Source organism: Cydia strobilella, chromosome 1, assembly GCF_947568885.1.
Source record: "Cydia strobilella chromosome 1, ilCydStro3.1, whole genome shotgun sequence".
NCBI classification, from domain to species: Eukaryota; Metazoa; Arthropoda; class Insecta; order Lepidoptera; family Tortricidae; genus Cydia; species Cydia strobilella.
Genome location: NC_086041.1, coordinates 16,492,195 through 16,509,247, shown reverse-complemented (window position 1 = coordinate 16,509,247; position 17,053 = coordinate 16,492,195). Strand labels below are relative to the sequence as shown.

At 39.2% G+C, this 17,053-nt stretch overlaps 3 protein-coding genes across 3 annotated transcripts in view; 1 reads left to right on the top strand and 2 right to left on the bottom strand.

Annotated features, from left to right (window-relative positions):
- The window catches only part of LOC134746260 (protein mothers against dpp), a 118,414-nt gene that overhangs the window by 36,407 nt on the left and 64,954 nt on the right, over nt 1-17,053 (top strand). The window lies entirely within an intron of this gene.
- LOC134745904 (uncharacterized) overlaps nt 1-17,053 on the bottom strand; it is a 125,766-nt gene that overhangs the window by 49,781 nt on the left and 58,932 nt on the right. The window lies entirely within an intron of this gene.
- LOC134748436 (GATA zinc finger domain-containing protein 8-like) lies at nt 1,114-1,503 on the bottom strand. The gene has a single exon (XM_063683224.1). The coding sequence runs from the start codon at nt 1,501-1,503 to the stop codon at nt 1,114-1,116; it is 390 nt and encodes a 129-aa protein (XP_063539294.1).

Here is a 17,053-nt window from a genome sequence, read left to right as displayed (position 1 = left end):
CTGGACGTTTTTCAGCTATTGCCGCCTGTAACTGATCCAAAAGTGATGCATAGTATAGTATGCTCCAGTTATAGTTTTCCCCTTGACAAGGTAGTCAATTAAAAGTATTCTCTTACGTCCCAAAACGCAGACGCCATCACCTTCCCAGCAGACGGAATGCGTTTGGCTTTCTTTGGAGCTAGCTCACCGTGACCAACCCATTGTTTTGACTGTTGTTTCATCTCCGGGATGTAATGTAGTGATGGATCCAGGTGTCATCCATAATGACAAAACGGCGAATAAAATCTGTTGGATTTTTTAAACACTTGCAAATTTTCATCACACATTCGCATGTGAATATACGTATTTGCTCTGGAGTCAGTAATCGCGGCACCCACCTTACCCAAAGCTTTTTCATATGCAACTCGTTGTGTAAAATAAAATGCATCCGCTCAGAAGAGATATTTGTGGCTTCAGCTAATTCGCGTATATATACATTTTCAATCTTCGGTCGGCTTAAACTAAATCATGGATGTTATCGATGATTTCGGGTAAAACTGCCGTTTTCGGGGCTCCAGGGCGAGGTGCATCTTCAATGCTTGTCCTGCCTCGCTTAAACTCATTTACCCAAAGTCGAACCGTTTCCTAGGAAGGACACGAACTATCCAACGTAGCTAAAATCCTTTTCATGGATTTGTTTCGCAGCTTTGCCTTCCAAAAATAAAAAAGACCGGACAAATGCGAGTCGGACTTGCCCACCGAGGGTTCCGTACTTTTTAATATTTGTTGTTACAGCGGCAACAGAAATACATCATCTTTGAAAATTTCAACTGTCTAGCTGTCACGGTTCATGAGATACAGCCTGGTGACAGACAGACGGACAGAGGAGTCTTAGTAATAGGGTCCCCTTTTGGGTACGGAACCGTAAAAAGAACTGAATAACTCCACGAATTCTAATTTTCTCTATTTTTCCGCGTACCTAACTCAAACCCCTTTTTTTTGTATGTGGGTATTTTTGCACTTTGTAGCTTTTCCTCAGTCACCCGTTGACCACGAGCGCTGTAAAGGGTTCGAAACGTCGGGATGTATTATAAATTCAATATACTCGATATAAACCGTTTTCATAGTTTTATTTCAGAAGTTAAAAAAGTTTGAGAAGTTGAAGTTGTAGAAGTTGAAGTTGATGAAGTTCGAGAAGTTGAAGTTGAAGAAGTTAAAGTTGAAGAAGTTGGAAAAGTTGAAGTTGAATAAATTTAAGAAGTTGAACTTGAAGTAGTTGGAGAAGTTAAAGAAGTAGGATAAATTGAAGACGAAAAAGTTGGAGAAGTTGAAGTTGAAGAAGTTGATTGACATTGAATAAGATGAAGAAGTGGGAGAAATTGAAGTTGAAGAAGTGGAAAAATTTAGGAAGATGAAGAAGTTGAAGTTGGGGAAGTTGGAGAAATGGAAGAAATTGGAGAAGTTGGCGAAGTTGAAGTTGAAGAAGTTGGAGAAGTTGAAGTTGAAGAAGTTGTCACGTTCCATTTCCTTCCCTTCTCTTTAAATCCAATCTGCGTTTTATTTATTCCCCATACAAACTTCCACCCCATCTCATCCCTTTTTCACTCTTAAGGGATGATTTCGGGGATAAAAACGATTCTATATCCTTCCCCACGACTCAAACTACCACCATACCAAATTTCATTTAAATCGGTTCGGCAGGTATTGATTGCCCATACAAATTTCCACCCCACCCCCCCCTCCCCCCTATTCACCCCCTTAAGGGATTAATTCTGGGATAAAAAGTAACCGGTGTCCTTCCCCGGGACTTACACTACCCCTAGATTAAAATTCAACTAAATAGAGGTAACACAGGCAGACAGACTTTCGCATTTAAATATAATATATAATATAATATAATATAGCTTTTGCCCGCGACTTCGTCTGCGTGGGATTATTAATTTGGGTAGCTTATTTTGTAACCAAAGAGCAATTTATTGTTCCCCATACAAACTTCCACTACTCCCATACTAAATTGTACCTGCTGAACATTCAGCTTGTGGTAGCCCTGGTCTCCCTCCCCCCATCAGTAGCGTCTCCAGCAGAAATTTGTTCAGCCAAGTCTTGCAGGCGCTGGGGGATGCGTGGGAAGTCACCTCAAGGTGTTTCAAGTCTTGGAGAATTCAACCTGATTACAGCAAACAGTACCTACTGCACCGTCTGTCTGTGGTAGCTCTGGTCAGACGCCTGCTTCATCTGGCAGCCCTCCAGGTGTTCCAGGTCTTGAGCTTTCCCCATCATAAACTACCAGCGGCACGTTGAGCGAGTGTTACCCCTGACCCATTCTACCCAGCAGCACTCCAGGTGTTCCAGGTCTTGAGCTGCTCCAAACCGGTTCAGAAATGACGGAGTTCTCGGAAACATATATACAAAAAAAAACGGGCGAATTGATAATCTACTTTTTTGAAGTCGGTTAAAATAGTGTCAGGGGCGCGATATCACTGAAACGTCCACAGTTTTTAACCGACTTCAATTTCATAGAAGGAGGAGGTTCTTCTGTATTCGGTTGTGGCTTTTTTTATGTATGTTCACCGATTACTCCGACACCCGTGGTCCGATTTGAGTAATTATTTTTTTTTTGTTTGAAAGGTACTACCTCCAAGGTGGTCCCACATTAATCTGGCGCTGTTCTGGTGACGGGATCCATGAGGAATTGAGGGAACTCCTCAAATTTTTAAAGGTACATATATGGTGATTTGGGTGTTTTTATAAGCAACTCGAGCATTTTCTCTCGAAAACCACCAATTTGATGAAGTGGACCTGGTGATGATGATTGTTTTGATGATAATGATGATGATTATTTAAATGTTGATGTTCAGCGATTACTCGGTCACCCGTGATCCGATTTGAGTAATTCTTTTTTTTTAAACTGTAATAGATGTCATATATTAAAGAAAAAGTGACGAAGCCCTCCAGTGGTGAAGGCCGGATTCGAACCGGCGTCTTTAGCTATCGCGGCTAACGCCATGAACCCCTAGGCCACCCCGCCACGGCGGTGCCCGTCCGAATTTCTCGACTATATGCCATCTTAGTAAGACTAGGCGTCTTTGACCAGCTCTAAGGGCAAGCAGTGCGCGCTTGCACCTCCTAAACGAACTCCTTACGGATTTACGTTGTAGCGAGAGAGACTGGTGCTGCCATCTATGAACAAGTTTGGGAACAAATCAAATTATTTTATTAAATATTTTGATTTGTGTTTTTTAAGTAGTCACACTACTATATATAAATTAAAAACTGTAATAGATGTCATATATTAAAGAAAAAGTGACGAAGCCCTCCAGTGGTGAAGGCCGGATTCGAACCGGCGTCTTTAGCTATCGCGGCTAACGCCATGAACCCCTAGGCCACCCCGCCATGGCGGTGCCCGTCCGAATTTCTCGACTATATGCCATCTTAGTAAGACTAGGCGTCTTTGATCAGCTCTAAGGGCAAGCAGTGCGCGCTTGCACCTCCTAAACGAACTCCTTACGGATTTACGTTGTAGCGAGAGAGACTGGTGCTGCCATCTATGAACAAGTTTGGGAACAAATCAAATTATTTTATTAAATATTTTGATTTGTGTTTTTTAAGTAGTCACACTACTATATATAAATTAAAAACTGTAATAGATGTCATATATTAAAGAAAAAGTGACGAAGCCCTCCAGTGGTGAAGGCCGGATTCGAACCGGCGTCTTTAGCTATCGCGGCTAACGCCATGAACCCCTAGGCCACTCCGCCAAGGCGGTGCCCGTCCGAATTTCTCGACTATATGCCATCTTAGTAAGACTAGGCGTCTTTGACCAGCTCTAAGGGCAAGCAGTGCGCGCTTGCACCTCCTAAACGAACTCCTTACGGATTTACGTTGTAGCGAGAGAGACTGGTGCTGCCATCTATGAACATGTTTGGGAACAAATCAAATTATTTTATTAAATATTTTGATTTATGTTTTTGAAGTAAAGAATATATATATATAACAACATTAAAACTAAAAATGGAAAAATAAAAACTTAAAAAAAAAAGATAAGCCGACTTCAAAAAGGATGAAAAAAAATATTACTTATCCTTTTTAGGCTTCCGTATTTAAGTATATGCGTTAACAACTGATATGTTTGAAGTCGGTGCCAAGCCAAGTAGTAACAATACAAGTCAAAAATAATCAGCTTTATGTCTATAAATCCCATTCCAACTGGTCTAATATTATAAACGTGAAAGTAATTCTGTCGACCTGTTTGTTACCTTTTTATGGCTAAACAACTGAACCGCTTTAGCTGAAATTTGGCTTGAAGGTTCCTTGAATTGTTTTATGTTTTGAAATGTAGTCCTATGGATAAGGGACAGGAAATAACTCAGTCGCAATCCGCAATCCCTTCACTTGCATGCTATGGACTGTTCAAAAATTAGTAAAAAATGCTCTTTAAAACATACAACGGCAAATAAACGCATTTGATTTACACGAATGTGCCGACAAACATAGTACGGACTGTACCAAGAAGGTTCGACCGTGTGTTCAGGTGTATTCTTAGGTACCTACAGAAAGTTCGTTCATTGTCGTCGTGAAAGGCAATACAACGTACATACTTATATAGCCGGCATAGCCATCCTTATCAAGGCGCACCAAAATCACTATGAATCTAAAGTCGTCGTCAATAGAACATGCCAATAATGTAAACAAATATGACAGAATTTGTTAGCGTTTAACACATAACCTAACATTACGAAGGTAATTTTCCCTGAAATAATAATAATTAACATTTAATTTAACTAAAAATTTATATAAATAAAATATTTAATAATATAGACTGTTGATAAGGTCATGGTTGTCATTTTAAGGAGCGAGATTACGAAGTAATGAACGTCAAATGGTTTGTTTACTTGTACATTATTTGCAAGTACTATATTGACGACGACTTTATGGTACAAAATTTGGCTTGGCACCGACTTCAAACTTCTTCGTTGGTAACGCATATACTTAAATACGGAGCCCTAAAAAGGATAATATTTTATTTCATCCTTTTTGAAGTTGGTTTATCTTTTTTTTTTTGTTTTTATTAAGCATAGGTAATGGCAGTAGGTATACTTCGTAAGTAGGTATATATTTCATAAGTATTCGAAGCCTGATTGAATCCGTAACATCTATCCATGAGTCGGTGTTACTCATAATTGGTATTCAACGCGGGACCGCTATCACCGACCTTGCGTAAGTAAGTACCTACTGCGAGCTGACTAGTTCGAAAGCCCTAAGGCAAGGAAATCGACATTTGGGTTTTATTTAATACAATAATCTTAAATAATACAAAATGATTTACATAATCCATACTATAATAATATTATTAATATTATAAATACGAAAGTGTGTCTGTCTGTCTGTTACCTCTTCACGCTTAACCGCTGAACCGATTTAGTTGAAATTTGGCGTAGAGCTAGTTTGAGTCCCGGGGAAGGACATAGGATAGTTTTTATGTCGGAAATCATCCCTAAAGAGGGTGGAATTGAGAATTAATAAATTAGACTTTATCCAGGCGCTATACTTACAAAAACTGCTGTTACTAATTCCACGCAGACGAAGTCGCGGGCAAAAGCTAGTATATTATATGTTACGTCATTACAAAATAATAATTTTTAAGAAAAATACTACCGACTTCAATGGGGGGATGCTGTTGAACCTTTTGTCCGGGTCTGCCTAAAATGTAGTCTGACTAATTCGCGTTATGATAAAACTTCATTTGAAATTCGCTATTCGTCTAAATCGCTATTGACCTATTACTTATATCACCTATTTCGCAATCTGCCCCAAACGTAGTAAGCCTAAGCGTAAGCTGTTTGTCCATTTCGCGATACGCCTAATTAGCAGTTAGCCTAAAACACCTATATCACAAATAATATATTTCTTTACAAAAAACATCTATTTTTGGGCGGTTTGCCCTTCGGGCATCTGAAGCTACCTAACAAACCTAACCTACAACCTACGCTTTTTCCCCAGTGTAATGTTTTCACGGATATCACACTAAATCAATAGGTAGGTAGGTTAGGTTCGTTAGGTAGCTTCAGATGCCCGAAGGGCAAACCACCCAAAAATAGGAGCCCCGCGAAGCGGGGCTCCGTCTAGTTAAGTTGAAATTTCAACATTTTTAGAATTCAACATATCCATTTTACTTATAAATTATTTGGTATAAAAACTTTTTTCAATTATGGCTTAAAAAATACTCTCGTGTCAAATTCGCTTTTAGACCAATACGTAATAATATAGGTAAGTCTAAGTCTCACGCTGCTAAATTCGCTTTTGCACATAATATTAATACGTCCGAGTCTCACTGTGCCAAGTTCGCTTTAGGACAAAAACTCATTAGGCCTAAGTCTTAGTGCGACTATTTCTCGGTTGATCTAGGCATAAGACAGACAGTCAGACTACGTTTTAGGCAGACAAAAGGCTGTTGAATAGTAATTTGTTATACAAGGGTGCAACCCCCGAGTGTGGAATTGAAACACGACTCTATAGTTGAACCACGAGCGCAGCGAGTGGTTCTAAAATAGAATCCTAAGCGTTGCGAGTGGTTCTAAAATAGAATCCTGAGCGTAGCGAGTGTTTCAACCCACGAGAAGTAAAATACATTTACACCCGTGTGTAACACAAAACTTTTCACCTCACTATAGCGAGGAAAGTGCAACATCCACAGGCGTTAGATCATCTTCATCACTGGAATCACTCATTTTTTTTACGATATTATAACAGAAAACTCTGGAAGTTGTGTATTTTTACGTGAGTCGGAGTCGGTGACAAAAATTTTAAAGTTCTTATGGCATCTGTCCATTGGGACAATTTTGCCAGCATCAAGGTTGTGGGCAAGCAGAATTTCAGTATCAGATCCTATCTTGATCCAGTCCGTGTAGATTCTTGATCGGTTGAAGAATCTAAACTTCAATGGGAATAAAAATACAAAAAAGGGGCGTTCAGAAAAACCAATAGAAACTATAAAATAGTACATATCCGCACGTGTATCGAACGACGTTTTTTAATGCAGTTGCGAATAAATAAGAAAAGCAACAGGTAAGGAATGGAATTCGAAATTTTTATATTGTTAATTCTGTGACACTGACATCATTGACATTGACATTATGAAGAGGTGTTTTTCTAGCTTTTATTCGACTAGAATAGATTTTGTTATTATTATTGAACCCACTTCAATGAAAGTTTTTTTTTTTCAAATGCATGTTCTATAAGACAGAAACAATTGTACATATTAAAACATTGTACTATTATTACCTAAATATCGTTATTTACGATTATTTGTGTATCGTATATTTATAAAAACAATATCGAATGTTGCCTTTGGAAACATAAAACATTCTTGCAGTAAGAAAATACGCCTCTTCTTTGACAGGCGTTCCGTTCCATTGAGACAACTTAGTTTTTCAACATTAAAAAATAAACGTGTTGTAATACTTATAATGATGAAGAGGTAAGTAATAAAATATGAAATATGCATATTTTTCGTATTCTTACATTAATAGTAGGTTTTTATGTTGATTACGACGTTGAAAGGAAACTAATATTAACACTCATCAATAGGTAGTCATGAATTGGAACAAGTAAATATTTAAAACAATTGGAAAAGTAAAAAGCACTAGTTCGCGAAAACCAACTTTCCGCACGCTAAACAGCCACGAAAAGTAGCACTTTTTGAGCAACTGTATTAAAAAGTAATGAGCCAATTGCCAATTAAAAACGATTTAATGCGGGATTAGTAAAATTAGAACAATTACCAATTGTTCCGGGCGGGGAAATAATGACACTATTTTTCCATTTTGTTTCCACCTAGTTGCTCGTGGGGCGGGGACGCAGAGGAGTACACCACTTTTCTGCACTGCACTTTATGCGCACTTTTTAGAAAAATACATGTTATTGTTGTTTTCCGTAATTCAATTTATTTTATTCAATACGTACAACAATACAATAGTTTAATTTTTTATTCAATCTGTCCCACATTTAACCTAAGTTGCCACAGTAAACTTTCATTCATTCATTTTCTCATTTTACACTGAGTTCGTAAAGCTACCTTTGAGCACCCGCTTAGAAAAAGACGAATGCTTTTTAGCACAATCGGATTAAGTCTCACCTCGAAATCCTTCCAAAGATATGAAATTTGGTATGTATGTTAATTAAAGGTCTCTTTTTCATGTCCACACTATTTGACATTTGAGGACCTCGAGGAATCGCAGCCATCTTGGAAAATGTGTACCATCCTGGAGAAATTTGCGTTTAACTCTAAATATACGTTCTCTATAAAAATATGGTGTAAAAGGCACCATTAAAGCTTATTAAATTCTACACAAAAAAGTCCTAGATATCTTTGCGGAAAAAATACATCTTGTTATAGAAAATAATAGCTGAATCCAGATTTAGCGCTTATACCCTTTCAGGGGATATTTTCTTAATATGAAACTTAGAGGAATATGAATTCCACTTTTGTCTATACATTTGTACACGTTCTACTCCAATATCAACATTTTACTCGACTGCGACTTAAACAGAAAGTAGGGTTATGTGTTTAAATACTGAAAATCAGTACACCCTGTATAGCTCAGCATACTGGACGCATTTTTTAAAATGACATATCGGTAGATTCCTCTTGCCCTTCACAACCTGTTTACACCTGTTTTATTAAAGAAAAATTAATACAGCTGCCTTTTGAGAGGACGCCGAATAGTAAATCATATTTTTACTTCTAGCGCCTAAACTATTGAGTAGATTTCAATAAAATAGATATCGGTAGATCCATAATTGGTACACGAGTGCTATGCAATATAAATTTACTAAAATAAATGAAGGAAAAATGTGTAAAACTTACTTTTCAAGATGGCGTTTGATCCCCGTGGTCCCCGAAGCTCCAATTTTATGACACGCAAACAGGAATCCCTGAAATTGTAGGTGTCAAATTTCATTAGTGTCACTATTGTTTAAATCTCATTTAAGACGTAAAATCTGTTTTTGTAGTCACATTTTAAAGTTTTACACATTTTTCCTCCATTTATTTTAGTAAATTTCTATTGAATAGCACTCGTGTACCAATTATGGATCTACTGATGTCTATTTTATTGAAATCCACTCAATAGTTTAGGCGCTAGAAGTAAAAATATGATTTACTATTCGGCGTCCTCTCAAGGCGGCTGTATTAATTTTTCTTTAATAAAACAGGTGTAAACAGGTTGTGAAGGGCAAGAGGAATCTACCGATATGTCATTTAAAAAAATCCGTCCAGTATCCTGAGCTGCAGGGTGTACTGATTTTCAGTATTTAAACCCATAACCCTACTTTCTGTTTAAGTCGCAGTCGAGTAAAATGTTGATATTGGAGTAGAACGTGTATAAATGTATAGACAAAAGTGGAATTCATATTCCTCCAAGTTTCATATTAAGAGAATATCCCCTGAAAGGGTATAAGCGCTAAATCTGGATTCAGCTATTATTTTCTATAACAAGATGTATTTTTTCCGCAAAGTTATCTAGGACTTTTTTGTGTAGCATTTAATAAGCTTTAATGTTGCCTTACACCATATTTTCATAGAGAACGTATATTTAGAGTAAAACGCAATTTTTTCCAGGATGGTACACATTTTCCAAGATGGCTGCGATTCCTCGAGGTCCCCAAATGTCAAATAGTGTGGACATGAACATACATACCAAATTTCATATATTTGGAAGGATTTCGAGGTAAGACAATCCGATTGTGCTATTTACCGCCCACCGTTGTGGGTGACATCGCTGTAACGCAGTAACTTATCTGACTGTATGATCACGTATTATAAGCAAAGAGCTAGGTAGCTTTTATTTGACTAAAAACTAGTAATCACGGCTCCGCTTGTTTTTTCCTCGTCTTATCGTTTTCCCTAATCTCAAGAACTGGCGCTGTCACTAGTTTTTATGAAGCCAATTTAACCAACTGCCTTTTGACCTTCCATCCCGGCCTTCTTATTCCGGTTTCCACACGATGGTTTTCTTCACCGAAAAGCTAGAAGCGAAGTTACGAGCAGAGGTTCAAACCTACGACCTCTGCTTTAAAAGTCGCACAGCTTACCGCTACGCTACTAAGGCGCCAAGAGTGTTTTGACACATTGACTGACATCGTCTCTCTGGTTTTTTCTTCTATACAATGAAATCTTTAAACGAAGGAACCAAGCTAAAGTGATGGTCATTAGAAATAAGAAAAAACGACATAAGGACAGCTCGCACTTAACTAATATTTTTGCCTAATCATAGTTTTCACAAAAAAATCGAATAATGGTTTCTAAAACCAATTTGCCTGTATGTGCGTTTTTATAGTTTCTGGTTTTCCCACAGTAGGTATCGCAGATAAAATAAAAACAGTACCCTGTTACATTATTATATTTCTAAGTACTTAGTAAGTACAATATTGCATAGACACAAAAGTGGGTATAGAATGTGACAAGCCTAGGTACTCCAATCTTTTTAATTTAGATCTTTTTCTGTTAGCCGTGTTCATACAGAATAGGCCTGGCTCTTAGACTACGCTGTAAACTGGTTGCTTGGCCTTGCATCGCTTTGTGGGTGTCGTCGATACATACATAATTATGATACATGCCGCACATTCCTTCAATTGAACCACCACTACTTATGCAGAGCCAGACTTTAAAGGAATAACTTAAGTTAATTACATATTATACACAGTGACGTGAAAAAGGCAGGGTAAAAATGCTTATTCGTTGGTGAGAATCGAGAATTATTTAGGTACACTTTCATGATTTGATATATTAATGTTTATTTAACTAGAACACAGCTGAATTTTGTATAAGTACGTATATTTCAGTATAAGGTAAAGGTGTTTGTCAAGAATTTTGAATTTAATTCGTTTCAATTATGATATATGAATAAAAATAGGTAAATATATAAATATTTGAGGACAATCTTACACAGATCGACCTAGCCCCAAAAACTAAGCACGGCTTGTACTATGGGCGACTAGGCGACGATATACATACCTATATAGATAATACGAGGGTTGATCCGTATGCACCACCCCTGACCTCTTTGCTGCCACTTGGTTATTAAAACCTTTTTGCTGTAGGTTTATAGACATTTAGAGGTTATTAAAAAAAAAAAACATTTTTAAATGTCGAACTATTATTGAGCTACAGCTTACTGTAATTGTTGAGTCGTGGTTTTTTGTATGAAAATGGATTTTGTTGAGCAGAGGGCGGTAATAAAATATCTACAAAAAAAATATTTTACACCAACTCAAATCCATCAAGATATTGTGGCAACTGTAGGGGACTGCAGTATCCTATTACATAGTGAAACGTTGGTGTCGAGAGTTTAAGTGCGGAAGATCAAGTTGTGAAAACCAACATGGAGGTGGACCACCTGTAACGGTCACTCCAGACGAAAACATTAATAAAGTTCACGATATGGTGTTACAAAACCGGCGAATACGTATCAGGCAAATTGTTGAAGAGACTGGCTTGTCATATCATGTAGTGCAACATATACTTACCAAGGAATTGGGTATGAACAAGATCAGTGCAAGATGGGTGCCACGAATGTTGACCATTGATCAGAAAAGACATAGAGTATTGATTTGCCAGCGTCTGTTGGATATGTACCAAGCTAATAAAGATAATTTTCTCTATAGATACGTAACCATGGACGAGTCTTGGGTACATCACTATGATCCCGAAACTAAAATTCAAAGTAAGCAGTGGAAACACAGTGGTTCTCCGCCACCACGTAAATTTAAAGTGGCATCGTCTGCAGGAAAGGTTATGCTGTCTGTATTCTGGGATGCTCAAAGAATAATCCTGGCTGACTATTTGAAAAAGGGAGAGACTATTACAGGGGCCTATTATGCAAACTTAATTGTAAAATTGCGAGAGGCTATTAAAGAGAAACGCCGGGGCAAGTTGACAAGTGGCGTACTCTTCCACCAAGACAATGCTACCGTCCATACGTCCTGTGTCGCTAAGGCTGCCATACACCAAGCAGGCTTCGAATTGGTGGAGCACCCACCGTATTCGCCTGACATGGCCCCCAGCGGCTACAGGCTATTCCCAAAATTAAAGGAATTTTTACGTGGAATTTTTTTTTTGGATAATCAAGAGGTGATATCTGTTGTGGAGGAGTGGTTGTCAGAGGTCGGACATATTTTTTTTTTCAGGAGGCTATTGAAATGCAGGAGTACCGATGGAATAAGTGTATTACTAGTTGAGGGAGACTATGTAGAAAAATAAAAAATAAATCATGAATGTAGTTTCATTGTAAGAGGGTTAGGGGTGGTGCATACGGATCAACCCTCGTACATACTTATGTGATGAAACTGATGAATCAAAGTCCTTGGTACAACCAATAAGTTTATTTTACTCCACTTCTTACTCCAACACTTTCAACAGTCTTAAACAATCTTAACTTAACAAACAGTAGCATTCGTGCTAAATGTACTGGTTCCAGCGCCATAGCGAGAATGATGCTTTTACCCCATGGTACGGTATATTTATACTTTTTCATGATTAGAATTGGCGGGTAGAAGAAAATAATACTTTTCGATGCTAGTGCGGAAAGTGCGTCATTACTTTACGGGTACCGAGATATCGGGACGAGGGAAGAATAATGATGAGCGATTATAATGATGAAGAGGTAAGTAATAAAATATGAAATGATGTATTTTTTTCGTATTCTTACATTAACAGTAGGTTTTTATGTTGATTACGGCGTTTAAAGGAAACTAATATTAAAACTCATCAATAAGTAGTCATGAATTGGAACAAGTATAAATTTAAAAAAAATGGAAAAGTAAAAAGCACTAGTTCGCGAAAACCAACTTTCCGCACGCTAAACAGCTACGTAAAGTAGCACTTTTTGAGCAACTGTATTTGGTAATTTTGGCGCCTACCGATGGGTTAATTAACAAATATTCGGGTAAATACAAATCATCACTCATTCAAAAATCATTCAAATCATCAATCATTTTTAATCACTACCTACTGAATGCCATTAGTTTAACGTAAATCAGCACAAAATAATTATCGTTTATTCTTCAAATCTTATGAAATATCACACTTAAATATGCAGTGTGGAAAGATAAGTCGGGCCCTGGAGGGAAACTACCTTAAATCCTTAAGCTGGCTCATTTTACCTTTATTTTTAAAAAGAAACAAAACTGCATTCAAAGATTTTCTAAAACTCGCTTGCCTCGCCCGGGACTCGAACCAACTAAAATAAAAAAACAAACACTCCCTATTTTAATCGATAGTATTATTATTCAGGATAAAATTTCTCTAACAAGCATTTGGTCTTAAAAATAAAAATGATCGTTAAATCTAACATTAAGTAACTTTAAGAAGACAGCCATGACTCGGAACTTAATATCTGTGTTCATCACACAAATAAATGCCCATACCGAGATTCGGACCCGGGACCATCAGCTTCACAGGCAGGGTCACTCACTACCCACTACGCCAGACCGGTCCTCAAAAATCCGGTCCAATCCAACGAATATTTGAATTTATTTCGCTACTTTTTGGGGAGTTAACTAGATTTATTTATACTATAGGTAAGTACGTATTTAGTTTATACTATAAGTCTATATAAATATTAAACGTACATATACACTTATTTTTCCCCTCACTAGCTCGGAAAGTTGTCGTTTATCCTTCAATACAAGCGGGGAAAAACGCGTTTTATCCACTAGTGGGGAAAGTAATTTGACCTTGGATGGAGCGTGTTTAAGTAGCTTGACAGATAACAAAACGTAAAACGCTCATGATAATGGTTCGTTCGATATCAATTATCATTAAATAAATGGTTTGAGAATCTAATAAAAAATACCAAATTTAGCTTTATTTAATGATATCGTAAAGAAATGAGTGATTCCAGTGATGAAGATGATCTAACGCCTGTGGATGTTGCACTTTCCTCGCTATAGTGAGGTGAAAAGTTTTGTGTTACACACGGGCGCAAATGTATTTTACTTCTCATGTGTTGAAACACTCGCTACGCTCAGGATTCTATTTTAGAAAGTCGAAAGTCTGTACATGGAAGATATTCGAAAAAAAATTGGCTGTGGATACTTAGAATCGATAACAGAACACATTCCAACAGTTTTTAGAATTTTTGTCTGTTTATTTGACCGCGCATCAAATGAAAACGGCTGAACGGATTTTGATGCAAACTTTACTAATCTGTCGAAAAAATCCACGGCCAGGTTATAGGGTATAAACATTTGAGAAATTTTACCCCTAAGGGAGTTAAAAATTGGATGAAAGTTTGTATGGGGTTCAAAATTAATTTTAAGCTAGCAATTTGAAACTTCGTAAGAAGATATATTATTGAAATACAAGAAAACTAATTTCAGCGTTTTTGAAAATTCATCCCCTAAGGAAAAGTGATTTTAGCGTTTTCAAGAATTCGTCCCCTAACAGGGTTAAAAGGGGGTTGAAAGTTTGAATCCATTACAAATGCTTTGAAAAAAACTAATTTTGACGTTTTTGGAAATTTAACCCCTCAGGGGGTTGAAAAGGAGATGAAAGTTTGTCTTGGGGTGCAAATTTTATTTTTAAGCTAGGAACTTAAAACTGCAAAACGTTATTATATTAAAAAGCAAGAAAATTACTTTCAGCGTTTTTAAAAATTCATCCCCCATGGTGGTGAAAAAGGGGTTAAAAACTTTATCTTGATAACTATATCATTTTAGCTACTAGGCCAAGTTAGGTATCGTTTTTGTATAAATCGGGTATGCCGAATTCATTTATGATATCAAAATGACACTATTCCCGAGTGAAAACACAAAAAATATGAAAAAAACCGATTTAGATAAAATTTGGTATAGAGATAGTTTGAGTCCCGTGGAAGAACATAGGGAAGTTTTTATCCAAAAATGGAGACTGCGTTTGCATGGAGAAGCGGCCGTGCCCTTTCCTCTTAATAATGGTCACGTTTCCCACTCCGAAAACCAATTTGGATGACATGATTTTGATGGGAACACCCAAATATTCCGAAATACGTTTTTCCGATTTTTATAACCACGACTCTCATAATCTCGATTATTTATAAGTTCGAAATATCAAAATTACGATTTTTAAAAACACGATGGAATAAAATCACGAATGTGCTATTTCCGAAAACTTAAAATCCGATTGTCACTTGACAGAAAGCTTAAAGTTCAGATTTTACACTTTTCAAAAAATATTTTTTTTCCCAATTCCTAAATTCCGAAAAATCATTGTCCGATCGGAAATAAAATATTTCGGTATTCAGAAATTCGGTTTTTTACAAGATCGGAAAAATGAAATCCGTGATATTCAAATGAAGACTCACGTTTTAGTAATTATTACAGGTACCTGTCGTGCCGCGTCATGTTAAATTCGGCATAAAATATTTTTGGCATAAAAATTCGGCATAAATAAATTAGACAGAACTGCGAACCTGCGAACCCGAACTGTTGCTAGAAGTGGGTTAGGTTAGGTTAGAACTGCGAGGACCAGACGGCATACCTGGTCGTGCATTGGTAGTAGCACTCGCCGAGCTGGAAGAAGGAGTCAGAGGCCTTTTCACCTCTTGCCTGACTCATGGGCGGTTCCCCGATAGGTGGAAAACAGGCAAGTTGGTGCTCCTCCGGAAGGATGGGCGCCTACCTGATCAGCCATCGGCCTACCGCCCAATAGTGTTCCTCGACGAAACCAGTAAGCTCTTCGAGCGTATAATCGCAAGTCGTCTCGCCAGGAGCCTGCAGCCGGGTCTGAGTGACTGCCAATATGGCTTCCGCCCACTGCGCTCCACGCTGGACGCGATTGCCCTAGTTAGGGACTTAGCCGAGGAGGAGGTCTCTCAGGGTGGGGTTGCGATGTGTGTGTCACTAGACATCTCCAACACCTTCAACACCCTGCCCTGGGAAACAATTAAGGCGGCTCTAAAATACCACAACGTGCCCGAGTACTTGCAGAAAATAGTGGCGGATTATTTTGCAGGCCGCGTTGTGATATTTTCCACAAAGGATGGCTGGGGGAGACGGGAGATGTCGTGCGGTGTTCCACAGGGTTCAGTGCTGGGGCCGCTCCTGTGGAACATTGGGTACGACTGGGTCCTACGCGGGGCCACTCTGCAGGGGGTCAGTATCACATGTTACGCTGATGACACTCTCGTGTCGGCCCGTCGTAGCAGGACCCACAGGGAGGCCGCTTACCTAGCCACAGCAGGGGTGGCACTGGTGGTCCACAGGATCCGTGCTGTAGGCTTAGAAGTGGCCCTGCATAAATCCGAGGTTCTGGTTTTCCACGGGTCTCGAAATAAACCACCGGATGGGACACAGATAACTGTGGGAGGAACTTTCATCGCCGCCGGGTCGACGATGAAGTACCTGGGACTCGTTCTCGACGGCAGGTGGAAGTTTGAGGAGCACTTCCAGCGCCTGGCTCCAAAATTGCTGGCTGCAGCCGGAGCCCTTGGACGGATCCTCCCTAATCTAGGCGGACCAGGAGGAGCCTGCAGGAGGCTATATTTGAGTGTGGTGCGCTCGATGGCGCTCTACGGGGCGCCAATATGGGCGGGTACCCTGAGCTCTCGGGGTGCGGCCCTGTTGCGCCGTCCGCAGCGGGCCATAGCTCTCAGGGTGGCTCGAGCGTACCGCGACAACTCGCACGCAGCAGCTGGCCTCCTAGCCGGGAACCCGCCATGGAAACTTGAAGCTAAGGTTCAGTCCGCGGTTTATTGGCGAGTGCTGGAAGCAAGGAAGGAGGAGAACTGGCCCGCCCCACGTAAGGTCCGCCAGTGGCGTGAAGAGGCGCGAGACGCCCTCTACCAGCAGAGGTCAGAGCGTATGGAAATCCCGGGTGCTAGCCGGGACCTAGTGGCCGCTGTGCGGCCTGTTCTTAAGGAATGGATCGAACGCAAGCACGGCGCACCCTCCTTCCATCTCTCACAGCTCCGAACGGGGCACGGCTGCTTCGGTTGGTACCTATGTGAGAGGTTAGGAAGAGAGCCGACGACGGCGTGCCACCACTGCAACGGAGGAGCCGTAGATACGGCCCAACACACGCGCGAAGAGTGCCCTG